Source organism: Phycodurus eques, chromosome 16 (assembly GCF_024500275.1).
Source record: "Phycodurus eques isolate BA_2022a chromosome 16, UOR_Pequ_1.1, whole genome shotgun sequence".
Classification (NCBI taxonomy): Eukaryota; Metazoa; Chordata; class Actinopteri; order Syngnathiformes; family Syngnathidae; genus Phycodurus; species Phycodurus eques.
Window position 1 is genome coordinate 10719195 of NC_084540.1, and position 27399 is coordinate 10746593.

The 27399-nt window shown below is 39.5% G+C and overlaps 1 protein-coding gene across 2 annotated transcripts; it reads right to left on the reverse strand.

Annotated features, from left to right (window-relative positions):
• Positions 1-27239, reverse strand: zmp:0000000896 (caspase recruitment domain-containing protein 10). Of its 2 annotated transcripts, XM_061700794.1 has the most exons (25): positions 27221-27239; positions 17344-17429; positions 13608-13850; positions 12298-12435; positions 11954-12140; positions 11063-11201; positions 10552-10770; positions 9964-10083; positions 9752-9877; positions 9415-9594; positions 8322-8426; positions 7975-8011; positions 7832-7869; positions 7654-7739; positions 7523-7569; positions 7318-7438; positions 6915-7092; positions 6254-6377; positions 5922-6162; positions 5536-5602; positions 5354-5456; positions 5089-5247; positions 4751-4863; positions 4447-4562; positions 1-3945 (listed from the first exon to the last, which is right to left on the reverse strand). In XM_061700794.1, exons 2-25 carry the CDS (start codon positions 17348-17350, stop codon positions 3741-3743), a joined length of 3099 nt encoding a protein of 1032 aa, XP_061556778.1. In that variant the 5' UTR covers positions 17351-17429; positions 27221-27239; the 3' UTR covers positions 1-3740. The 2 variants fall into 2 exon arrangements, with proteins under 2 accessions (XP_061556778.1, XP_061556779.1); XM_061700795.1 differs by lacking the exon at positions 27221-27239 and having other exon boundaries at positions 3930-4008; positions 17344-17458.
• Positions 27240-27399: the final 160 nt, after the last annotated feature.

The window sequence follows — 27399 nt, forward strand, 5'->3', positions numbered from 1 at the left end:
TTACTTGAAAAGAATTTTATTTTTTTAACCAACTGTTTACAAAACTAATAGTATATTTACAAGTGAGCAGACTAGCTGTGCACAGGTCAAAAAGGCAGCGCTGCTGAACCTCTAAAAAGTAAAAAAAAAAAAAAAAAAGCTATCCAAATATCTATATGAAAACATTGCAGTTCACATGGTCTTATTATTGTCTTATCCAAAAGCGAAAATGCATTCAAAAAGATGGCACAGGGGCAACAAAAGACTGGGAAAGTTGAGGAATGCAAACAAAAACACCTGTTTGGACATTCCACAAGTGGACAGGTGAGTGTCATGATTTGGTATAAAAGGAGCATCCCTGAAATGCTCAGCGGTTCACCAATTTGTGAACAACTACATGAGCAAATCATCCAACAGTTTAAGAACAATGTTTCTCAATGTAGAATTGTAAGAAATTTTGGGATTTCATAATATACGGTCCTTAATATCATTGAAAGATGCAGAGATTCTGGAAAAATCTCTCCACGTAAGCGACAAGGCTGAAAAAAATAAAATAAATTTGAATGCCTGTGACCTTTGATCCCTCAGATGGCACTGCATTAAAAAATGGCATCTTTGTGTAAAGGATATTCCCACGTAGGTTTATGAACACTAGAAAACAATTGTGAGTTAACACAGTTCGTCGCGACATCTGCAAATGCAAGTTAAAACTCTACTGTTGCAAAGCGAAAGCCATATAATAAAAAACACCAGAAACGCCCCCAGCTTCTCTGGGCCTGAGCTCATCTGAGATGGACTAACACAAAGTAGAAAAGTGTGCAGTGGTCTGACGAGTCCACATTTCAAATTCTTCATGGACAATTTGGGCCAAAGAGGAAAATGACTATCTGGATTGTTATCAGCGCATAGTTCAAAAGCCTGCATCTTCGATGGCATGGGGGTGTGTTAGTGCCCATGGGATGGGTAAATTGCACATCTGTGAAGGCAACATTAATGCTGAAAGGTGTATGCAGGTTTTGTAGCAATATATGCTGCCATCCAAGCAATGTCTTTTTTCAGGGATGTCCCTGCTTATTTCAGCAAGACAATGCCAAGCTACATTCTGCACGTTTTACAACAGCGTGACTTCGTATAAAAGAGTGTGAGTACTAGACTGTCTTGCCGGCAGTCCAGACCTGTCTCCCAGTGAACATGTGTGGTGCATTATCAAGCGCAAAATACGTCAATGGAGACCCCAGACTGTTGAGCAACTGAAGTTGTACATCAAGTAAGAATGGGAAAGAATTCCACCTACAAAGCTGCAACAATTGTGTCCTCAGTTCCCAAACACTTGCTGAGTGTTGTTTATGGAAAGGTGATGTAACACAGTGGTAAAAATGCTTTTTTGGAATGTGTTACAGGCATCGAATTCAAAAGGAGTGAATATTTGCAAAATAAATAAATAAAATAAAGTTGATCAGTTTGAACATTAAATAGCTTGTCTTTGTAGTGTATTCAATTGAATATAGTTTGAAGAGGAATTGGCAATCATTGCATTCTGTTTATATTTATATTTTACACAACATCCCAACTTCTTTGGAATTGGGGTTTGTACATGTTGACTTCCATCCATCAATTTTCTGAACCACTTATCCTCACTAGGGACGAGGGTGTGCTGGCGCCTATCTCATCTGACTTTGGGCGAGAGGCTGGGGAGACCCTGAACTGGTGGCCAGCCAATCACAGGGCACATATACAGTGAGTACCGAAAGTATTCAGATCCCCTTAAAATTTCCACTCTTTGTTATATTGCAGCCATTTCCTAAAAGCAGTTCTTTTTTTCCTCATTAATGTACACACAGAACCCCATATGGACAGAAAAAACGGAATTGTTGAAATGTTTGCAGATTTATTAAAAAAGAAAAACTGAAATATCACACAGCCATAAGTATTCAGACCCTTTGCTGTGACGCTCATATATTTAACTCGGGTCCTGTCCATTTCTTCTGATCATCCTTTGAGATGGTTCTACACCTTCATTGGAGTCCAGCTGTGTTTGATTATACTGATTGGACTTGATTCAGAAAGCCACACACCTGTCTATATAAGATCTTACAGCTCACAGCTCTCATGTCAGAGCAAATGAGAATCATGAGGTCAAAGGCAATGGCTCAAGAATTCAGAGACAGAATTGTGGTCACAGATCTGGTCAAGGTTACAAAAAAAATGCTGCTGCACTTAAGGTTCCTAAGAGCACAGTGGCCTCCATAATGCTTAAATGGAAGACATTTGGGACGACCAGAACCCTTCCTAAAGCTGGCCAAACTGATCAATCGGGGGAGAAGAGCCTTGGTGAGAAAGGTAAAGAAGAACCCAAAGATCACTGTGGCTGAGCTCCAGAGATGCAGTCGGGAGATGGGAAAAAGTTCTAGAAATTGCTAAAGTGCTAAAAAACACCAGAAGGACTCCAAGATAGTGAGGAATAAGATTCTCTGGTCTGATGAGACCAAGATAGCACTTTTTGGCCTTAATTCTAAGCGGTATGTGTGGAGAAAACCAGGCACTACTCATCACCTGTTCAATACAGTGAACAGTGAAGCATGGTGGTGGCAGCATCATGGTGTGGGGGTGTTTTTCAGCTGCAGGGGCAGGACGACTGGTTGCAATCAAAGGAAAGATGAATGCGGTCAAGTACAGGGATATGCTGGATGAAAACCTTCCCTAGAGGGCTCAGGACCTCAGACTGGGCCAAAGGTTCACCTTCCAACAAGACAGTGACCCTAAGCACACAGCTAAAATAATGAAGGTGTGGCTTTAGAACAACTCAGTGACTGTTCTTGAATGGCCCAGCCAGAGCCCTGACTTAAACCCAATTGAGCATCTCTGGAGAGACCTGAAAATGGCTGTCCACCAATGTTCACCATCCAGCCTGACAGAATTGGAGAGGATCTGCAAGGAGGAATTGCAGAGGATCCCCCAAAAAACTCATTCCCAAAAAGACTCATGGCTGTATTAGCTCAAAAGGAAGCTTCTACTAAATACCGGGGAAAGGGTCTGAATACTTATGGCTGTGTGATATATCAGTATTTCTTTTTTAATAAATCTGCAAACATTTTAACAATTATTTTTTTTCTGTCAATATGGGGTGCTATGTGTACATTCATGAATAAAAAAAATTAACTTAAATGATTTTAGCAAATGGCTGCAATATAACGAAGAGTGAAAAATTTAAGGGGGTCTGAATACTTTCCGTACCCACCGTAAACACATAACCATTCACACTCACATTCAAACCTAAGGGAAATTTAGAGTCTTCAATTAACCTACCATCTATATTTTTGGAATGTGGGAGGAAACCAGAGCACCTGAGGAAAACCCACGCAGGTACGGGGAGAACATGCAAACTCCACACAGGCGAGGCCGGATTTGAACACCTCAGAACTGTGAGGCAGATGTGCTAACCAGTCGTCCGCCGTGCTGCCTCCAATGCAGCAGTAGTTGAAAAAGTAAATAAATCCTGGCACCATGAGAACAAGTACAGCTATATCAACAAAACAATCCACACCCAAGTTGATTAAAAGGGAGTCTATGCAGTCAAAATGAAGATTTGAAATCAGTTCACATGAGAAATCTGGTTGTGGTTTCTGAACAAAAAAAAACAAAAACAAAAAAGTCATTACACTCATTTTGCAAGCCTCTACAGAAGGGGTGTCCAAACTCTAGCTCCGACTTTTGTGACATTGTTGTTTGGTGGTGTGCAGTGAGATACTGCAGAGAGATTATTACAGCCTATCAAACTCAACCCAAGCTACTGACATCTGCTGGCTAATGATGGCATTGCGTATGGCTGTGAGCAGCTCTTCTGTGCAGCTCCATGTGCTGGGCTCCAAAGTGTCGTAGAGTAGAGGCAGAGTCTCCAGCTGCAACTGCTCCAACTGGCACATCTCTTCCATGACACTTTCGTCCCCACACCGTGAAAAAAACTTTCTGTATGCAATGCGGAAAGGTGAGAGAAAATGGTTGGCCTCACATAGGACATTTGCCTATTATCTGAAAGCAGGTACATGCACAACAGTTGTAACAATCAACAAACATGTATAAGCATTTTTACTCTTTAAAATAAAATGCTTGAGAATGGACATATGACTAAATCTCTTCGATCGACGATGGATAAAATCAATTCCCAATTAATTGAGTGTTTTAAAAAATATAATTCTATAATAAATGTAGGTAGTAGGAAACACTAACAAAAGTGTGTATTTTCTCCCCACGACTGTGTCATTTCGGAAATAAAACAAATCCCCAGAAACACAAAATAATATTTCTGTATCGGTGCAATGCATCATGGGGTATATTTGATTATCTCGTGAGCATCATTGTTGAGCACTTTTCAAGATATATGTGGGATTCATTGAAGGTACTATATGAGATAACTTATGCTCACTTCACATTCAAAAAACACGTTCAAACCAGTGACCTGGCACTTACCTGAGCTTCTTGTGTTTTTTGCTCTTTGGCTGGATGTGGATGACAATAGGATAAATCCCTTGTCTCAACAAATCCTCAACACAGGGCAACCCCAGCTCTAACAAACAGTGTTTGTCCTAAAACACACAAAAAAGACATGAATTTGTATTTAATATAGTAGTAGTTTTACCAGAGAAATACATTATAGTAGTAAAAGTAGTTGCGGGTTGACCTGTAAACTCTCTTGATGGGGAGTTTGTGTGCGGTAATACATATTGTTGTGATGCCACATGCTGAGAATCTGTGAAAGAATGTTTTGTATCACCTGGCTGATGACCTCTTGTATGGACTGTAGCCGTATGCCTAGCATTGGCTCTTGTGCCTGGGAATCCAATAGAAATATGCTCCTGTCTCTCCTCTCAGAGGCTGGTATTGTCTCTACAAATGACATGTTAGAGATAGGACGGAAACTGCAGTTTATTCAGGCTCCAACATGCTTTTTTTTTTTTTTATTGCACAGCACACACACAGGGCAACCCTTCACAGAGCTCAAAATAGCATTAAAAAGACAATTAAAACACTAGGCATAAAAAAAATAAAGCAAACTGCAGTTCGGAGGTATAGTGCAGTTTATTATAATATGAATGATAATTTTTCTCATGCCTGGTGCACAGGTGTTGTACTGTAACCCTGACTCGACAGGCTGCAACAGTCTCTCTATGAGGGCACGGGAGAGGAGAGATGGTGAGAAGATGATGGGCCGCTTAGACTGAACCTTCACTGGCTCCACTAGGCTGTAAGGGATCAAGTGTTCCTCATGTCCTGAGTAAACACACACACACACACACACACACACACACACGCACACACACTTTTAATGTAAAAGACATTGGTTTTGTAGTTTTGGACCCCAGCGTGTGGTACTTACGTTTGTTCAATGTGTAAAGAACCTGTTGTGTGGCCCCTATCCCACGGCATTTGGGGTCCAGTGCCTTAACCAGACGAACTTGACCGGAGGATTTCTTCATGAACTATATAGTATATGCCGACAAATGAATGAATAGTTGAAACTCGACTTGCAATATGAATATGAAAATGACTAATCCTCACCTTCTTTTTGAAGTCCTTTTGCTCCAGGGCCATTTTTTGTAACTTGACAAGTAACAACTGTTGTGCCCTTAAATGGAAAATAGTGTAAATAAATTAGAATGCTGGTAATTATTATTTTTTTATTCAACAGTTTATGGCCAGATAAGGAAATATATTCCTTATCATACTGTGAGGTGTTTCTTATCTTTTTCATTCAGCTACATGAAATTTTGATACAGCTCTCAGTATGATAAAGAGGATGAGGGTTATTTAGGGTTAGGTTAACATACTTATCCCACTTTAGTTCTACAATATGGAAAACTACAAAAATAACATTTAAATAGTGGTGGACTATGACCATGCATTTCTAGATCATTGATGGAATTGACGATATGTACATGGCGCACCTGTTATAATTGGGCATGTTTCCTGCCTGCAGGGGGTTGGCTGTGAGAGTGTCCACCAAGGAACAGCGCCAGTGATATTTGCCATTCCACCTTGTGTCCGTGACATGTATGATGTCATCACAGGATACACTCAGAGACGGTGGGTCTCCAAGAGGCTCAATGTTGAGATTGACCCTCACATAAAATGAGTCAGCACCCTTGAAAGTGGGCAAAGAGAGCTGGGAGCAAAGCTTGGCATATGCTGAGGACAGGAAGTAGTGGGATTGCTTAGTCTCAGCTAAATTATTGAATAAACAATAAACTCTCTGTTTTTTTAGTGCAAACAGACTCACCCTCTGGGTTGCTCTGGTGTTTGAGTGTGGACGGTTCAGTCCACCATTTGAGAGAAAAGTGTGCTACCTCAGCAGTGCACTGGCTGAACAGCATATTTCCTCCACCGAAGAGAACATTCTCTAGCTGGACAGGATTTTTTTTTTTTTTTTACGTTACTGTATATCACAACTCTGAAATCATATTACTCAGTCTCTCTATCCTCTATTCAATACAGTATTTTTTTTCCATTACAGCCCTTTAATGTGCTCGGCAAACATAAGTGGGTGATTAACCAAGACCCTACACTATCTCTCCTAACCTTTCAGGCTAAAAGTTAATAATAATAATGATGATGATCACAATGTCTTTTTGTCGGAAAGACAGCTAAATACTCATAATTTCCAGTGGAAAACGACAATATATTTGATTACAAATCTAATGATATTTACATTGAAGTAATCAAAAGCTCTTGTGATAGTCCAATAATTGTTTGTTGTAGGGTTAAAATTTTAACATTTCTGGCTCAGTATTTCTGAGTTTCCTAAAAAGTGTTAAAGTTTCTGGATGTACAGATATGGGAGCAAATGGACATACAGTATTGCTCAACAAATCTGAAACAAAAAAAGCAATGCAGCTGATTTCTCACAGATGCTTTGGCTATCTGCCCATACTGAAACATACCTCCAGCAGCTCACTTCCCTCCTTGAGCCCACATTGTTCTGCCACTGAACCAGCTTTAACGTGGCTGACAAAGATTCCCGTTTGGTTTCCACCAGTTATCGTAATGTCATTAGCCAGGCTGGCTCTTCCGTGCTTTGGCATCATGGGAGGGCTTGAAGATGGAGAGATAGGAGGTATCCTAAAATATAGCGAGCATAATGATGGTGTGGACTTTAGGCAGGGTCTGTAAAAACTGAATCCTATTGAGGTTTCTGTTTCCATGCTCCCAGAATTATTATTATTATTATGTACTTATTTTACAAGCTCAAATGCATGTAATGCAATAATTACACTTTGAACAAAACGGGGCATTTTTAACAAGTATATTTTATTTTTTTTCACTTTTATAGACAATGACAACTACCTTGGACTGCTGCGATTGTCTCGATGTGTGTTAACAGGAGGCAGATTGACCAGATCAGGAGGGAAGAGATGAGAGTGTTGGGAGTTCCAGGAATCCCATTGAGAAGGTTCACTATATCCACCTGAAACATAATTTAGATCCACTTAAAGCTTGCTAAACAATATCGTTGCTGATGCAAATGATTACATACAGTAGTTAACAATACCTGGAATGTTGTCATTCTCATCACTGCCGCACGAGTCCAAGTCAAACCTTTTCAAAAGGCAAACAAATTGCAATTACTGTAGCTGAAAACCTGTGGTGGTTGTAGAATCATGATAAGCTAAGAAGACTCACTCTGTATTGAATCTTCGGTTGATGGAGTTCATACAAGGAGGAAATGGGAATGTTGAGAGGCGATTTATTTCCTTCTCATCTTCTGTCTGAGGATGCAGATGTTGATAAAGATATATTTACTTCTTACTGTCTACCCCTACCATGCATTTGTTAGTGAGTTGAGTCGTGTGATACCCACTGATGACATTGGATTCTCTTCAGAGTTGGAATGAGAATCTGTGAAGCAACAAACACAATATCCAAGTACACAGAGTAAGTACACACAGCCATTAAGTAGAAACGTGTCGATCATCTTGGGGCATGTGAGCGAAAACAACCTACCCTCTGAATTGTCATTGGCTTGGCCTCTTGACGATGCCTGTTGCAAACATAACAAAAGTACAGTTCAGATATGACCCCACACCAGGAGAGCAGCTCTCTGCATGTAACAACATGTTCATATTCTCTGAAATAATGGGATTCTTATTATAGTTTACTTTGAAATCTCTAATGTTACATTGCATCCACACCGTACCATCATAACAAACCTAATACTTTATATTTGCGACAAAAACATTTATTGATAACTGATACCTTTTATGGTTCACAAATAATATATCAATGTTAACTCCCACGATTGAGAACACATTTTCACAGTTAAGACCAGTAAGAAACAATTATTTGATGACCTTCCGTAACTGAAGATGAGTGGCATTAACAGGGAGGCTCAAGTCCAGGCCAAGGGAGCAGCAGGGTCCGTAGCATTGGTCTTCACTGCACAGAGACAGGTGGGACTGGAGAGCAGATTAAAACAAAAAGATTAAAAAAGTCATGTGTTATATAATATTTGGCTGCAGTTCAACCATTCACCATCTAGCTTGTTGGCTCTACTTGCTTTACAGTAATAATAATTCATTATTAGTTTTTGCGCCCTTAGGGACATGCAACAAAGAACAAATAACACACGTGCACACACACACACACACACACACACGTGCACACACACACTCACACGCACACACTCACATGCACAAACAGCTCATAAAGGTATGCCTAAGGGCACCTTAGATCAGTGATTTCCAACCTTTATGAAGCCAAGGTACATATTTTACAATTGATAAATCTCACGGCACACCAACAAAAAAAAAAAAGTCACAAATAGTGGATACATTAATTACTGTATGTACTTCCTGCCATCTAATAGAAGAGCATTTATTTGTTCTGTCTGTTACTATGCCTCACTGGCATAAATAGATGAACAAAGATTCCTTATTTCTTGTAAAAAAATATTTTTTTGAGCAATTACGTAAAATTTTATAATTTCCCACAGCACACCTGAAGAGTGGTCACGGCACACTAATGTGCCTCGGCACACTGGTTGAGAATCACTGCCTTAGATAATGCTCAAGAGTAACAAAAATGTAATCTCTCCAGTAACTCATCACAATCTTCTTATTCTCTTCCATAGAGTTGGTATGCAATCTGCTACTCACAGTTCGAATCTTATACATTGAGCTACTGCCACCCCAGTCTCCTCTATTCTTTTTTGGTGTTGTGGTCCACAGGACAATCATTACTGCAGTACTTGCTGTGTTTCTAAAAGTTACAGGCGGTTTAGAGAAGCATCACTACACGTAGTTCAACTATTGAATTAATTGTGTGACTCTGCGTGTGTGTACTACTAGTACTGACCAGTTATTTTGACAGATTTTGCAGTGACAAAACTGTACTGCTTGTTTGACAGGTGGCTAAGTTTTCTAGGAACACGAGGGGTTCACTTACACAGTGCAGACAGTGACTGCTCTGCTCCATTTGTTCCCTGCTCTTTTCTGTCTCTCGCTCTAACTCCCTCTGCAGCTGCTCCATGTTGGCTTGCAGCTCTGCAATGCGTTTACGCAGACGATTCTTGTCCAATAGACAGTCGGTGTACTCCAACTGCAGGCTGTCCCGACTACGCATGGCCTGAAGTAAAAAAGATTATGGGCAGACAAACATGGCGTTAAATGGCCATGCTAGTTAGGGATGTAGGTCTGTTGCAGGATATTATCTCAAGTGTTGGGATAATGACACCGATGAGCCAGGAACCCTGGCTCCGTCAAGACCCTGAGCATACACTGACCTGGTCCCTCTCCTTTTCAAGTTCCATGATCTGGTTAAAGTAGGACATACTCCTCTTTTGCGCTGTCTCCCAGTCCAGCTGGAGAGTCCTCGCCTTCAGCTGAAGCTGCTCACACTGTGATTGCAGCTGCAAACATAGTTCACATGTACATCTATTCATGAGCTGTAACTGTGAACCTGTTACTATATAAATTGCTGAGAGAAAATGTTCACCTTGTCCCTGTGCTCCTCAGTGCTATGTACCTCCCCCTGTAGTCTAGTGATGAAGTGGCAGAGCTCCTGTCTCTGCTCTGCAGCCTCCCTGCGGTCCTGCCGTAGGATATCCATCAGAGCCTGGAGGAAACACATCAGAAACAAACATTTTTTTTGTGCATAAAATTCCCCATCCATCCATCTTCTATATGGCTTATTTTGTTCAGGGTCATGGGTGAGCTGCAGCCTATCCAAGCTGACCTCTGGACTGGTCACCAGTCAATCCTAGGGCACATACTGTATAGGGAAACAATCATTCACATGCACATTCACACCTATGGACAATTTAGAGTCTTCAATTAACCTAACATTCATGTTTATTTTTTCGGAGAAAGCCGAAGTACCCACACAAGCATGGGGAGAAGCACAGGAGGGTCTGATCTGAGCTTTGAACCCAGAACATCCCTAGTGTGATGCAGACATGCTAACCACTTTTTTCACTGTGTTGCCATTCCCCAACGATTAAAGCTATTCAGTAATTGCAAAAGATCTGAAATGGCCGCAAGCATAATCAAATCAACATCACACCACATTCACACAAGAACATACTATGACTCCAGTAGTAGGAATTGGATCCATCATCTGAGTTCCTGTCTTTTCTGTTTTCGGAACTTCAATACGGTATGGCGGCTTTTCGGGTAAAGCTGGTGCACAACCAAGTCCTCCAGTGGACAACAAGGTGTTCTTTGTGTTAGTTTGAATCTGACTTTTTTCAGGATTCATAATTTGATGCTCTGCCTTTGTTAACCTGGACTTTAGCGCTTCTACCTGTATGAGGACAGAACAAAGCAGTCATCAACACATATGAACACTAACTAAAAATAAGCACATCTAACCACAGGGTTTTAGTTGACAGCATTGTGGTGCATTTGTTTCCACAGTGAGTGGTTGTACAATATATATTTTTATTTTAATCGACTTTGTTTGCTATTCACTTGGCCATCCCCTCCAAATATTATGGCTCACGTCTACAAATATAACATGCAACACTCAGCCTGAGTAATAGCATTATAGAATATAAAGTTCTGCAGTATGTTGATGTTGCTCTCCAACGTCTCACCTGCTTGAGCAGTTCTTTTTCTCGTGTGGAGGCTTTGCCTTGCTCTTCGAGAGCCCTGGAGTACTTCACTGACTGCTCCAAATGTCTGTCTTTCAGCTTGCCCAGTTCTCGACTGGCCGACTCCCAGTCTTGACGTAGCCTGGATGATGCAAAATACACCAGGTTACTTTTGAATAAAAAAATAGCATACACAGACAAACAATATGATGCAGCAATGACCACCGAAAAGCATTCGATCAGTTTCCTCTGTTTTGTTCTGTTTCACCAAAGCTGATAACAGCCCTTAGATGGCATATTTTCATGGTACAGTATCTGGGGATTGGTTATGATATGCAGGACTGTATTAGGCACCACTGTAGTCCTCAATTCTTTTTTTATCCTTTGAAATTGAACACAACATCTGTCAGCATTGAGTAGTTGTGTAGTTCTCGCTTTAGGTTGGTATGTTTCCAAACGGGAAGCCTACAGAATTATACACAATGGAAAATATTTGCTGCATGAACGAAAATGGTTGTACTATAGTAACTGAAACGTTGAAGCGTATATTAACAGGATTTTGAGATCTGTACTATGCTACACACAAGCAGGCAGTGATATGCGACATGATATCTGGAAGATCATAGCATTTAGTTGGCATTCACTCAGATTGCTCTGATTTCCTCCCCTAATTCATTTCTTTGGCATTTAGACACGGTGACAGCCTTTCTCATAAGTCACATGAGGAAATGCACTTTTGAGGTTATAGGTTTGTTATTAGGTTAAAACCACTGTGTTATAATGTGACACCAGGGATTTTTCCATCAGCGCACCCCCTGTTCATTGCCATCAAAACGTCTTTGATCAATTGTTTTTCAGCAGTGTAAGCAGATCTTCAAAGTAAGTCAGACGAACCTCTCTAGCTGCAGTCTGTTGTGACGCAACTCCTGAGCTTTACGTTCAGCACGGCTGCGGTCATCCTCGGCCACCCGACAGCGTTGAGACAAGCGGCGTTCACACATTCGGCTGTTTCGAAGCTGCACTCTGAGTTTTCGAACCTCCAGCAGCAGAAACTGAGTCAATCCCTCTGGACCTTCCTCATCTGTGAGGGCAGGCAGTTAGAATTACGTGAGTTTGAGAGTTAGTAATGCTAATAAATAATAATACATTTTTGGTATTGTTTGAGACTATTAAATGCCATGCAAACTTTATATATGCACCAATCAGTCCCTTTTTTGTTTTTTGTTCTTTTGTTTTACCCAATATAAGAGAGCAGCGGTGTGTAGGCTGCTCTCCAGTCAGCTGTGTGTATTGCTCTGGATGGTAAAACTCCAGTGACTCCATGAAGGCTTGAAGACCTCGCGGACCCTGGCCGCGCAGAATGTCCAGCAAACGACCTGTGCAATGATATGGAAAAATTGCAATGAACTGGAATAATTATAGCCACAACATTAGCTACGCTCTACAGAATCCATTCATCCATTAATTTTCTGTCCTCGATATATTCGCGGGTGACCTGGAGCCTATTCTAGCTGCCTTTGGGCGAGAGCTGGGGACTGATCGCCAGCCAATCACATGGCACATGTAGAAGACAAACATTTACACTCACATTCACACCTATGGGCAATTTAGAGAACTAAATGAACATTTTTTGGAATGTAGGAGGAAGCTGGTGTACCTGCAGAAAACCCACACAATCACAGGGACATTATGCAAAATCCACACTGCCCCACCAAACTGGCCCCCACACAATCTAATGAGATCCCAGTAGATATCTGCGTCAAAAATGTTTATTATTGTACTTGTAGTTTGCAGTGGTGTAGAACAGCAGTGGATCATGCCTGTTTACCTCTCATGTAGCGCAATACCATAATATGGAAAAAAAAAAAAAAAACACTTCTCACTTCATACCACAGCGATGTCCAAGTCAATAATAAACACAACATTAAAATAATAGCTACCTGACAGAGTCAGTCAAAACTAAGCATTAGCAAAGAAATAACAAGGTTATTAACTGAGTTTTGGACCAGGTGTTTGTCTCCACTCCTCATTCCTACCTGTGGTTCTACATTATACTTCCCTTTACTTAACAATAGCTTTCATTTTGCTGTTTTTGACCCGCTCCTACCTGTTTCTCTGACAACAACACCTGTTGTCAAAACAAAAAATTCTCTCTTTATGTTTACGCTAACAAATATGCCCTTGATTCCAGTATACTGTATAACAAACAACTCATTTACAACAACAATTATTTTTTTTCAGGAATTGAACTTGTGAGGGCTAAAAATCTTTCTTCATGGACACATTTGTTAAAGACTATTATTATTGGTTTCTAACAAGAATACATTTGTTTTTGTGTGTGTCTTTTTCCATGATTACACTTATATAAAATACAAATTAAACTTTATAACAGAATAATGATCTTTTCTGGGATGAATGTGGGATACAGTTAGGTACAGTTCGTCACCTTTTGATACAAAGACCTGCGAGCTATTTAGCTAGATCTCGTGTGTTAATGCTGTGTTTTAAAAAAAAATTGTTTTAGGGGGTTTCAACCTCCTCCTCTCACCGGCCTTGGTGATGCGCAGAGGGTACTGAATGGAGTTGAGCACCTCATCTTCATCCTGTTCATCAATGACCTTGCACTGGCGCAGATATGGGGTGAGTTTGGCCGGGTTGAGGATGCGGGTTAGCTTGTGTCGCACTCCTTCCACACGATCCCACAGCTCTTCACAGTTCTCTTCTGACCATGAAGGAGAAGATCTGTTTTCCTCTTGAGTGATTTCACCTTCCTCTGCCCAAACTGTGACGCCTGCATGAGTCCCAAAAAACCCCAATAATTTCAAGTAGGTTGCAGTACAGCACAGTGGGGAACATTGTTGATACTTGCTACTATTATGGAAAAGCCATAGGAAAGAGACTATCGTATAATTTAATGGAGAGCATACAGTACATGCACGAAAAGAAAATGTATTTATATATAAACAAACCTAACATGTTTTAGGAACGTGGGAGAAAACTGAAGTACCTGGAACAAAACCATGCAAGCACAGGGAGAAAATACAAGCTCTACACAGGAAGGCCAGAGCCAAGATTCAAACCCTGAACCTCCGAGCTGTGAGGTGGACGAGCTAATCACTTGCATACCGTGCTGTCCCAGTCAATAACAATCACATACAGTGTCTTTGATGATGATGAACACTGATGAGCGGAAGCCTCGCGATCTCAAGTATTGTTGATTTAGTCGTATTGTGCTGAGCAGTTACATGTGTACAAAAAATGACTATAGCTAATTTGTATTAAATACTCAGGAAGATGAAGAATCATGATACAGTATGTGTTAAAGTCTTGGGTGATGTCCTGAATAATGAGGTTTTGGTGGAACTTTTAAGGCTGCATTTAAAAATCAGATTGCAAATTGTATGACTTTGCTGGCTTTTAACTTTGAAGGTTTCACTGTTTTTATCCTATGGTATGATCCTCAAATGATTTTGGGAGAATTCTGGCTCAAAGCAGTCACATGGAACTTCTTAGAAAGTTTTGGGCACTGCAACACTTATGATTATGGGTCTGATTCACCAATACAGTATGTTTGAATAATACAATACAATACAATACAGTATGAAAGAATTTTCTTATATTACAAAAAGTGGGCCCAGGTCAGATTTACAAATAGTTCTTCAACCTAAAGTCATTATAATGATGTAGATATAATGTTATTCAGAAAATTATGCAACTCTATAATCATAGATGATAAACAATTATTTTGCTTATTCATGACACACTTATATCTGTGTAAGTATTCTATGAAGTCATCTTAAGAAAACACATTTGTCAATGCCACATTTTCCTTTAAGAGCTAAGAATGTTTCAGAATGAGGCCCAGTGTTTGCACCATACCCAGTTCCATACAAAATCAGATTGTTTTTGTCTGACTACACTTATCTGGTCTCCATCATCTCGTTTCCACGGATATAAGATATCGATCAAATTTTTACTTGCACTGTGTTATATTGCTCCATTGTCTTAGCCTTTCATCAACTATTGTCTTATAGAAAAGCAAACTATAAGTCATCACTAAAGCTGCAATGCTGACGCAATAACTCTCAATAAATTAGCGATGAAATGGAGTTGTCACCTTATCAATAGATGTTGGCAGTAATACTGAATATCGAATACAATGCCTTCCTTGATATGTGAAAACCAATACTGTATTCATGTTTCTATGATTCCAGTGAATGTAATGAATAATACTGTGACATTTTAGACATCATTTCATTGCTCTTGATCTGGAACAAGGAATTTGGCTATTGAAGTAGAAGGGGCTACACTACGTGGATGAAACAAAAATACTGCATAACTTATAATTAGTAACTACAGTCAAATGAGAATTAGTCATATGCCAGATGCGGTTTTCCGCAAAATGTAAATGTAATTAAAATGTAATGTATAATTTCACAATACGCAGTTATATGTGACAATAGAAAAAAATACTATAAAACAATATACAGTATTCTGGGTTTATTTAGTACATCTTCAGTTCACAAACAACATGTTACCATACAAATGTATTCCTCTCTTTCTTTTTTATATTGAATAAATGACTAAGCAACAGAATGCAGAACAATGCTACAGTATGCAGTATATGGGTTAGTTAAATGTTAAAAATACGTCTATTAGCAGGCCTGTTGTGATTCATTGTGGGAAGTTGCCAGGAAAATGAAGATGCCGTGTTCAGATCATCTGACAACTATAATGTGAGCCAGCAGGCAGGCTGAGACTCGCCTGGACGCTCTGGAATCTCTGTCACTAATCAACAGCCTCGTGAAATACTGTCCTTGTGTAATGAGCGCCAAACACCTCATACTAGTACTGAAAGGAATATACACAATTTAGAGTGACTATATGGCTACAATAAAGAAATCAGGATTTTTAACATAGTTGCAAATTGAAACAATCAAGTCGTGTGATTTGAGTGATGTATAAATAAAAAACGTGTTTGGATATGTGAAAATCAAAATGAAAAAAATGTGTGGTAAATGAATCCATCCATCCATCCATCCATTTTCTGAGCCGCTTCTCCTCACTAGGGTCGCGGGCAGTGCTGGAGCCTATCCCAGCTGTCATCGGGCAGAAGGCGGGGTACACCCTGAACTGGTTGCCAGCCAATCACAGGGCACATACAAACAAACAAACGACCATTCGCACTCACAGTAACACCTACGGGCAATTTTGAGTTGTCAATTAATGCATGTTTTTGGGATGTGGGAGGAAACCCACGCAGGCACGCGGAGAACATGCAAACTCCACACAAGCGGGGCCGGATTGAACCCGGGTCCTCAGAACTGTGAGGCTGACGCTCCAACCAGTCGTCCACTGTGCCACTGGTAAATGAATCATAGACTGTAAATATCACAAATCAGGTTAAATTTAGAATCGTGAAATCAGAAGTGATTTTTATTTATTTTTATTTTTTTGGTGTGCTATAGTCTCAGTCATAGATTTAGACCCGCTTTCTCATCAGCATGAGAAAGTGTTTCCAAATTTTGTCTGGCACAGTATTGTACTAAATTAAAGTCTCATTTTGTTATTTGTTTATCCCTCCTGTTTTGTTCATTCCTCAGGCACAGCAATAATGTTCCAGGGTCAATTTGGCCTGAGGTGAACTTGATTATCAAAGTGTCATGAGACAAAAAAATCCCAATAATCTCATTCCAACTCCATTATCATACCATTTCAATTACAATAGGTTTGCATTATCTTTAAAAGACAGTGTACTGTATGTAGGTGTATAAAAAAAAAGAAAAAGAAGTTTGATAACAAAAGCTACTTTGTTCTTTTTTTTTTTTTTAGAAACAGCAATCATGTTCCTGGATCAAGTTGACTGTCTCTCAGAAACAGAACAAAATATCTACAAAATGTTCTTTTGTCTAATTATGAACTACATTCATAACAATTTCAATCAATTTCTTAGATAGTTGATACACTTATTGAGCCACTACACTGACGGCTTAAAAATACCTAGATACGACATATTACAATTTGACATCCAACACAATTTCAGTTTACATTTACAGACCAAACACTAGTTATTCTTTTAATTAAAATAACAAAAAAAAGATAAACTAATAGCTTCAGAATTTGTATGCCAACAATTGTACTTTAAAACTACTATATTAATACGATTATATTCTTCGAGTTAAGCTCATCGTTACTATACAAATCTTTCAGCGTTTGTAAGCATGTAAGCCTCGATCATGTGCTTCGAAAAGAGGCGAACATGCAAATAATGAAAGTGGACTCACCGCTCATGTCGCCAGACGTCTTGAATGTTGAGCTCCACAGTCCAGACTGCTCGGTGCATTCATCACCTCCACGTCCCAGTCACGTCCTGAGGTGAGTCAGGGGAGACACAAAACACATGACAGCGCGTGTGCGTGTGCGTGTTCCTAATGAGTCATGAGCACTGAGCAGAAAGTCTCCGACGCCAGGGAAACAGCCCAATTTATCTTGTTCATGTCAAGCTTACTGTGTCGGTAGATGGCGCTGTTTACCAACGTCCACGGGCGCGACACCACTGAAAACTACTACGACGAATAATGCATTAGTTTTGTATAGAGATTTATTTTATTTTTTTAGCTAGGCAAAGACGCAAAGAAGCTATTCTCAACAAAAATTGTAAAAAATAAAATAATAATAATTTTTAAAAAAGGCTTCATAACGGCCTGGTGAATAATAATACAGTTTCAAGAACAAACATGGTTTCCTCTATTGTCTGCTCCGTCTCAAGTTCCCGTTTGGGAACATGAGACATTATTGATCCTCTGCAGCAGGGGTGTCACACTCATTTTTGTCTCGGGCCGCATTGTAGTTATGATTTCCCTCAAAGGGCCGTTAGAACAGTGACATATTTCATCACCAAATCATATTATTACCATTACACAACAAATTGAGGGATAAATAGTTTTGAAATCAGAAGACAAGGATAGTAGTTTGTTCAAGTATTGTTTAAATTTCGGTAGAAGAAGGGGTTGGGAACAAAAAAATACAACAGCTCAACATTATTGTTTATTATTATGACAATTTGGAATTGGGGTACAGATTTTACAGAATCTGCACCCAAACTGGTTGCCAGCCAATCGCAGGGCACATATAAACAAACAACCATTCGCACTCACATTCAAACCTATGGGCAATTTAGAGTCTCAAATTAAAGCATGTTTTTTGGATGTGGGAGGAAACCGGAGTGCCCGGAGAAAACCCACGCAGGCACGGGGAGAACATGCAAACTCCACACAGGCGGGGCCGGGGATTGAACCCGGGTCCTCAGAACTGTGAGGCTGACGCTCTAACCAGTCGTCCACCGCGCCACAAAAGTAAAACATATAAATGTTTTTTGTTTTTACTGTCAATTATAGTGTGTTCCATCTTATTGAGACAAGGGACATATTTTGCATTAAAAAAATCTCATGACACATGACCAGGCAAAAATGCCACAAAAGGTATACTCAAATAATAATGATCTCGTCTCAATTTACTTACAATTAAACTATTTAGTGTTAAATCTGGGCCTGTTAAGTTGAACACAAAGCTAGTATTCTGTTGTATGAATGGCAATAGGTTGATACACAGGTTAACTGTGCTTTCTTCCAGCTCACGAAAGAGGATTTAATTGCTCAGCCTGCCACTATAGGTTGCTGAGATTTAAATGAACAAATATATATATATATATTTTTTTTTGTACCAATGCTGTGAAACTGGATAATTTTCTGCAGCAAACCTACTGATCTCTCATGTTCCACGGTTGTGGTTGGGAATCATTGACATACAACACCCATTTTGATAACTTGGCACTGAAAAAAAAAATTCTCTGCACACAAAATAGTTCCCCTCTTTTATTAACTTGTACTGTATTCATACTGAGTAAAAGAAAACAAACAAGTAACACGTTGTGTGCTATTTAAAAGCTAGTTAGTGTTACTTCATCTTTTTATGCGTTCAAAACAATGTGTTGCCATGTTTGCTAACCCTGTGAACTGAGTATCCAAAAATGCAAAATTAGCTAATGATAGAGTCACTGATGGTGTAGTGGTACACTCGCCTGACTTTGGTGCAGGCAGTGTGGGTTCAGTTCCCACTCAGTGACGGTGTGAATGTGAGTGCGAATGGTTGTCCGTGTCTACATGTGCCCTGCGACTGACTGGCGACCAGTTCAGGGTGTAGTCTACCTTTCGCTGGGAGAGGAGAGACCCTAATCAGGATAAGTGGTGTTGAAAATGGATGGCTGGAATGGATAGCTAATGATAACAATTGAAAAAATACACCTTGCCTGTATTTGTTTGTTTGAAATTAGAGAGAATATTTTTGAATGCCAGAAGCTTGTGATTTTTAGGTTGGCACAAGACACAACACATTCGCCACGAATCCTTCTTGTCGCCGGAAACATCAAAGAAGTCTCTCAAATAAGGCTGGTTGGGGAATACCTTGCCTCTGAATGCTCCCTGGTTTACGTTCCTCCATGTCGCTGCTGTCCCTGTTTTGTTCCGCCTTAATACCCCAAGATCTCAATTAGTCAAGATCTCAACCACAGTTGACTTTATCTCTCTGACCTTGCCTCTTCTTTGTATGTCGTTAACACACCTATTTTGACAAAGTAAGGAGTAGAATATGAGGGGCCGTTAGTGACATTATTCAGGATTAGCTCTCACACTTACTATTCAAATGCTTTCACACACACACAAACTACTGAAAGGCTCTCATAAGGACTACTCAAACAGTCTCATTAATACTACTCAAACACTCTCATACGCACAAATCTTGCTCTCATAAGGACTACTCAAACACTTTCATTAACACTACTCAAACACTCTCATACGCATGAGTCTTGCTCTCATAAGGACTACTCAAACACTTTCATTAACACTACTCAAACACTCTCCTATGCATGAGTCTTGCTCTCATAAGGACTACTCAAACAGTCTCATTAATACTACTCAAACACTCTCATACGCACAAATCTTGCTCTCATACGGACTACTCAAACACTCTCATTAACACTACTCAAATGCGTTCACGCGAGCATGTCAGTCACATTCTCGCACACATCACTGGCATTCACGAGTTCATGTCAATCATGCTCACGCACACGTCAATTATGCTCACACGTGAATAGTGTAAATCTTTTATTAGGTAGTTCAATTCCAAAAGTGAAATTATAGAGATGAATTGCACACTGCACGCACACATCACATTCATATTTAAAATATGAATTATTTTGAAGATTATAACACTTAGCAAATAAAAAACAATTCTCCATATTGAGAAACTAAAATATAACGTCAAACGAAATAGTGAATTAATTCAAGAAATAAAGTGATTTTAATGTAGAAATTAGGCTGGAATTTGCCCTCTGAAAAGTACTTGAGTGTTTAATAACTCCATGAGCACTGAAGAAAACATTTTCAACTATATTCTAATTTATTGAGATGTACCTCTATTTAAAAAAGTCATGAAATATTTGACTCTGAGTGTGTGTAGTGTGGAGTGGATATTTATGACACGAGTTTCACTACGGCAATTAAATTCCTTCATTGCCTTTGACCACCTCATTAGGTACACTGGTGCAGGGGACCTCTTAGTAGAAAGTCCACCTATCTGTTTTCAAATATTGGGAGTAAAAGCAAAACAAGTTGTCAGAGTAAAATGAGTAGGCAAAAAGTGTATAAATACTCAAGTAAATTACTTGTAAAGTATTTGTACTTTGTTACTTCCCACCACTGAAAATCACCAATGTATTACTAGCTCAGCAATAAACTAATTGAGTAGTAGTAGCAGCCGGAAGGTCTGCCATAGAATCAAGGTTATGAGTTCAACAAATGAGTCATGAGTATTGTGACTCACTCTGAAAGTGCCCCACATCGCTCTACCTCACCTTGATAAGACTGTGTTTAGCAGTTGTGTCTCCTCAAGGAGGGTTGTCAAACATACTGTAGACTTACCGGTCTGGCTAATCTTAATCATCGACACACTGTGATAAACAGTTTCATTCTCACTGTTTGTACATTCGTATAGACCTAATGTGTTGCCTTAAGCACATACAGTACTCCAAAATGTAGTGAAACTAAATTAAATACAATCCAAGTAAAACAGATTTGATACTTTTCGTGACTTGTTATGAGTTTACTTCTTTTTTTTTTTTCCAATGTTCAATGTAATAGTTGAGATTCAAGCTTTGCTTGAGAACAGGTTGTTGTACATTGTAATCGTTTGCTGAAAATGTTTACATTATACAGTGAACCTCTGTTTATCACAGGGGTTACATTCCGGACCCACCAACAAGAGATGAAAATTCCCAAAATAGATCTGAATCAGAATCAGAATCAGAATCATCTTTATTTGCCAAGTATGTCCAAAACACACAAGGAATTTGTCTCCGGTAGTTGGAGCCGCTCTAGTACAACAGACAGTCAATTTACAGAACACTTTGGAGAGATAAAGACATTGACAAAAAACAATTGTGCAAAAAGATGCAGAGTCCTCTAGCACTTAGAGCAGTTCGAATGACTAATATTGCAATAGTCCGGTGCAATGACCATTGTGCAAAGGGCGGTGAGACTTCAAGGAGTGTATGCGGTTTAAAGTGACGAGTAGTGCGATCATCTGGGACAATGATGGTTGTGCAAATGTTACAGATACTCCTCAATCAGTGTGCAAATGGAGCAGATGCTACTCTGGCATGAGTGGCCAGTATATGCAAATAGTACAGCATGGCGAGACAACTACAGTGAGTGCACGAGTAATACATAATTGGCCCCACAGAAATGTGACAACGAACTCAACTCAAAAAATTGCCGGCTTGTTGTAATGGAATTATAGGTTAGGTGTTTAAGAAGTTGATCGCAAGAGGGAAGAAGACTAGACTATATATAGACTATATATAAAAACTTACACAATACAACTTATGAAAACTGACCTAATCTTATCAAAACACACTTTTTAAACACATTGTAAATCTGAAGACAAAACAATTAAAGCAAAAAATGTATAGAAAATGCTGTATGTATTGCAATGTTTTTGTTTGCATGTGCCTTTAAGAGGAGGGGCATGGTGGGGTGGCATGTGATGTTGGCGAGTCTGCATGTGAGTGTCTGTGTGTGAGCTGTGGCCCATAGCAGCGTGCGCATTGTGTTCATGTGTTTGCCTGTTCTCTTGGTATTTCAAAAATGGCTGAAAAGTGCATTGTCAACTGTGGCTCTCCTTTCCCGCATGCAAGGGCATTTCAGTAACTACATTGTAAAAACCCATAAAACAGATTGCTTAAAAAAACATGACATAGTGGGGGCGCAAACTGTCACATAGCGGGAGAACATATTACCTTTCAAGGGGGCATTGTGGAAATGTACCTTTTTAATGATTTGCATACAAATAGCTGGGTCTATGAAGTACCTGCACACCAATCAAGTGTGAAATTTAACAACCATGTAACTTTTATTGGGCTTATGGTTAAATTAATCAGTGGTGGCTTTGTGCAAGTGCCATTCATTTGGAGTCTGAAGGTGGAGGAATGTGTATCAGAGTGGACAGAAGTTTCCGTTATCACCACAAAAAGTCACTAGAGTTCTTTGATTACTGTGTTTTTATAAACAATAATGTTGCTAGAGGGGTAAAGTAGATAAATGTAGTGACAAATACGCTAAGTTGGCAAAACAGAGTTACTGCTCGCTTTGTCTCATGACCTACTGTAACTCATCATGGGAATGACAAATGTGACAAGTGGGCAGGTCCGGTCCGGTGAATGACTGGTTAGCACATCTGCCTCACAGTTCTGGGGACCGGAGTTCAAATCCCGGCCCCGCCTGTGTGGAGTTTGCATGTTCTCCCCGTGCCTGGGTGGGTTTTCTCCGGGTACTCCGGTTTCATCCCACATACCAAAAACATGCATGGTAGGTTATTGAAGACTCTGAATTGCCCCTAGGTGTGAACGGGAGTACGTATGGTTGTTTGTTTCTATGTGCCCTGCGATTGGCTGGCGACCGTTTCAGGGTTACCCCGCCTCCTGCCCGAAGATAGCTGGGATAGGCTCCAGCAGCCCGCGACCCTAGTGGGGATAAGCTGCAAAGAAAATGGATGGATGGATGTGACAAGTGGAGATTAGTTTCCTTTAATTCTTTATCCTTTTTGGATTTTGACAAAAGAATGTCAGAGTCATTAAGCCACCAGAAAAACAATAACAGAAAAAACAATGACTTGCCAAAGTTACTTCTTTTCTTTATAAATGTATACATATTACCTGTTCGTAGGCAATCGTTACATTGTTAGAGGTTAAATTTTGCATACAACTTCATATTGTAGCCAGTTTTCTTGTAACTGCAGGATTGCACTGTAATGTGCAGTCAACATCATAATTGATGGACAGTGGCATGTATCCGACTAGCTAAATCGTTCCTGTAAACTTTGATTCTCTGCAGAAGAGGAGAGGCGTGGAGCTTAATGCAAGTCTCTCACTAATTTTAAGAAATCTCAATGTTTCAGAACTCCGCATGCCATCAAACATAGTCACATAGTCACTGTGGAGAAAACAATGCTGCCTAAATAAATGTTTGTCATTTTGAGTGGGTGGAATTGCAGTAGTGTGAGAGAGACAGAGAGAGAGAGAGAGACAGAGATGGCAGGCCACCCTTAATTTTTTTAACTTAAACTGTATACGAGTACGCTTGCGGTCTCAGTGCCGATCCTGAGATGGAGCAATTACAACAAGACACCATACTTATGAACCCACCCCGAAGACGGCTCCATGAAGAACTGTTTTAAGGAATAAATACAGCTGACGTTTCATTTGAAAGATAGCAGAAAATTGGCAAATATGTGTTGGCTTCTCCTGTGGCGGGCAATCTTGTATGGGGAGGTGCTTGCTTCAATGAATGCGTCCCAAATCTACATCCCCCATGTGTGGGCTGTTCTACTCTAGTCCTCCAACTTATTTTTGACTTCCACCCCAGACCAATGCATCCTTTGATGGCTTGATGTGTGGAGGGGGCGCTTTATTGGGTGAGCATTCCTGTTGTTTCTAAGGTGACAGCAAGACAGAGGCACTATTGACAGCAATGTTGGACCCCACAGTTTTCTCACACTGGAATGTCATTACAACAGCTTGCACACACAGAAATACATCTTGCAGGATCCCTTCAACTCACGTACATTTCTTTTCATATCTTATACTATACATTGCTCAGGTTTCCGCTTGTGAATTTTTCTGTATTAACTGGGACCACTTAACCACACAAGGGTACGAGGTGATTGCAAATGACTATTGTAAATAATACTTTACTCAGCATCAGTAGGTGTTTTATGTAACAAGATTGTCACGTACGTGGTTAGGGCGAAGGCGAGGAATGCAAGGCAAGAACACGGTGGACCCAATTGCAGGGAAGCAGGGAGGCAAGGCAGGAGTGCGGGAGTCTCAAAATAATATTTAATCTTCAAAAAAGGAAAACAAGGATATTGGATAAAGCAAAACTGAATGAAGTCCCAAAACAGATAAGCAAAGAAACACTTGGATATCTAAAACCGGAAACAAACTATGACCTGTGAGGAAGCCGTGGAATAGATAGGGAAAATGACACCTGACAATGACATACCACAATGATAAAGACAGCTGACGACTATGACATGGCAAAGACATGTGACAACGACAATGAACCGACAAGAAGTGAAAGAAACCAGGGAACTAAATACAAACAAATTGACGAGACAACGAGGAACACCTGGACAAGACACGAGTGGCTGGAGAGAGCTGATTGGTCGACACAAAGTGGACGAGAACAGGTGGACACGACAACCTAATGAGCAGACGACAAACACGGAACGCAGGAAAACATGGAACGAAACTAAACACAACCCAAACCAAAACACAGACCGTGACAAAGATTGTGTCACACCAACCACTAAGGTAGGCTACATACCTGGAAAACACTCTCTGTGATTCTCAAAGTTTGGTACGAGTAATCGCTCGAGTGAATCACTGAATTTAATGTTCAAACTGTGCATAATGTTACAGTGTTTTGAACTTTTTTTTTTTTTGCAATCCAGTAAAGAACATTTTTTAAATACAGTTCAGTTGTATGTAACTTCTAAGTACATTTGCATTTAATCTTTTAGAATTGTTTGTTCCCAAATGTATTTCTTTATTTATTTAGGTACAGTTTTTATTTGACTTTTGTGCAATACATTTCAATTGAATCATTATTTAACTAGTTTTTTTCCCTAATATTTAAGCACAGTCCTTGTGTTCAAACTGTGCATAACGTTACAGTGAATTACAGTAATATTAGATACTGTATACTTTTTAATTACATGATGAACTCTTGGGCCTATGCACTACTGTTTTTTTAAAGTTGGCACTTGGTGCAAAAGGTTTGAGAATCATTGGTCTAAGGTGTTTTTACACTACAACAACCTAATATGTACATCGTTGAAAGGTTTCACATCGAGATAAAAAGCTTTTTCAAAAATGTTCACTGTTTACATGGACCTGCAAAATCAGCTGAAAACACTGTAACAAGCCAGTAGTTGGTGATGACACTTCATTTTACACTCTGCGTATCCGTGATAAAGCATTTTTCAAAATAACCTCGGTTGGTGTATTTATAAACTTCAGTTAATGCATCAATTCTGGTAGCAGTTATGCAGTATAACTCCCCTTTTTGCTGGAATGGTTATAAGCACATACGCTGTCAAAATCACAGTGTTCCTTAATTACACCTTTGACTTGGTTTTACTGATGCTGAGACACCTTCTCAAATGTTTGCATTTAGGATACCAAAATGCTGTTGTCATTAAGTTTTTTAAATACATTTTTAAAAATTAAAAACAGTCTAATAATAGTAATAAAAACATTTGTACTGTATAGCACTTTACATTTAGTGATCTCAAAGTGCTACAGAGAAGGAATTAAACGTCTTGTGTAAATGACCCAATTTATAAATGGCAATTTTAAATTCCAATTTTTTAAAAACATCCCGCGTTAAGTATCTATTGAAACAATTTATTACTGTAAAACTCAACAGCTCAGATACACAACAGCATTCTTAAGATTATCATATATCTTGTCCCAACTGAAACTTTACCCTGGCTTTGGTGTTGATCAGGGTTCCTCACATGCGCAGCAAGGATGATATCTGATTTTCATTTGTCCTCTATGCACAATTCAAATGCCACTAGTGTCTGTTCATTTCATTTCTATGTTCGAGCATGTTCCATTTCAATCCTGTTGCCCCCCCCTCCACAGCTTCTTCTATGACTCAAGCTTGGCGGCTGCACATAATCGGCCCTTTATGTCCCCAATGAGTGTCTTTTTTGACTTTCTTTCAGAAAACAGAGAGATGGGGACATGAGTAATTGGGACAGAACTAAACATGGACAAGTAATTTATGCTCCTTTTGTCAGCAGAGCAGCGAGACAGTAGCTTTCATTGTTGAGCCAGCTGGTGGATCTCAAGCTTTGTTTGCAACATTTAATGGCCGATTTACGATTCAAAGTAAGAAATGACATTTGCATTATCTTCTAGTTATTTAATATGCGCACTAAAGGAGAATGCACTGAATATCCTGGGGTGCCACGCTTATAAATTCCTGAATTTATCTTTACTGTCTACAGTAGCGACAGTCTCACTGCTCTTGTGATGCTGTGATAAGGACGCAATCAGCATCGTAGGGTGGAGGGAAGGGATTCTTGTGAGCAAAAGCATAAAAAACAATTAGCAGGGCAGACGTAACAATAAAGATTAAGATTTGCAAAAATCTTTGTGATTCATAACAACGAACAGTAAAGGAATAGAAAAGTAAAGAATGTCAATAATGAGGTCTCGGTGACACAAAAAAAAACAAACAAACAAACAAACAAAAATAAATGGAAATATGAAGCCAAGAAGCAGAAGCAATAAAATAACATTAAAACAAAAACTATTATTAAGGTTAAGGTTTGAAAAAAGTAAACAAAACAAAAAACCTTTAGAATAGTCATTCAGTATCTAGAAATGGTAGTGTATATGATCAGTTTTAGACTAATATAGAAAAGGATTATCCATAATCTAATTTAAATTTCTCATCTACTGTACTGTATAGAAGTTACGTTTTTTCACATTTAAAAATAAACAGATTCATTCATGCACACAAATGAACTCACATTGCCATGCTCCCTTTCCTTTCCGTTCTTCTTTCACAACAGTGAGTTCTGAGCAGAAGTTAGAATTACAGGGTGTAGCTGTCTAAATGTGAACTCCACCACCCATTTGAAGAGCAGACCAACCACAACAGATACATTTCCAGACGCACAAACAGTTTAAAAATCTGACTTTTTACAAC

Excerpts from the sequence above, each read along its gene's own strand:
- zmp:0000000896 (XM_061700794.1), bottom strand. Across the intron at positions 10,771-11,062 it reads AAAAAGAACTGCTCAAGCAG|GTAGAAGCGCTAAAGTCCAG; the intron begins GTGAGACGTTGG and ends GTCCTCATACAG. Across the intron at positions 8,012-8,321 it reads CTCATCTTCAGTTACGGAAG|GCATCGTCAAGAGGCCAAGC; the intron begins GTCATCAAATAA and ends TGTTTGCAACAG.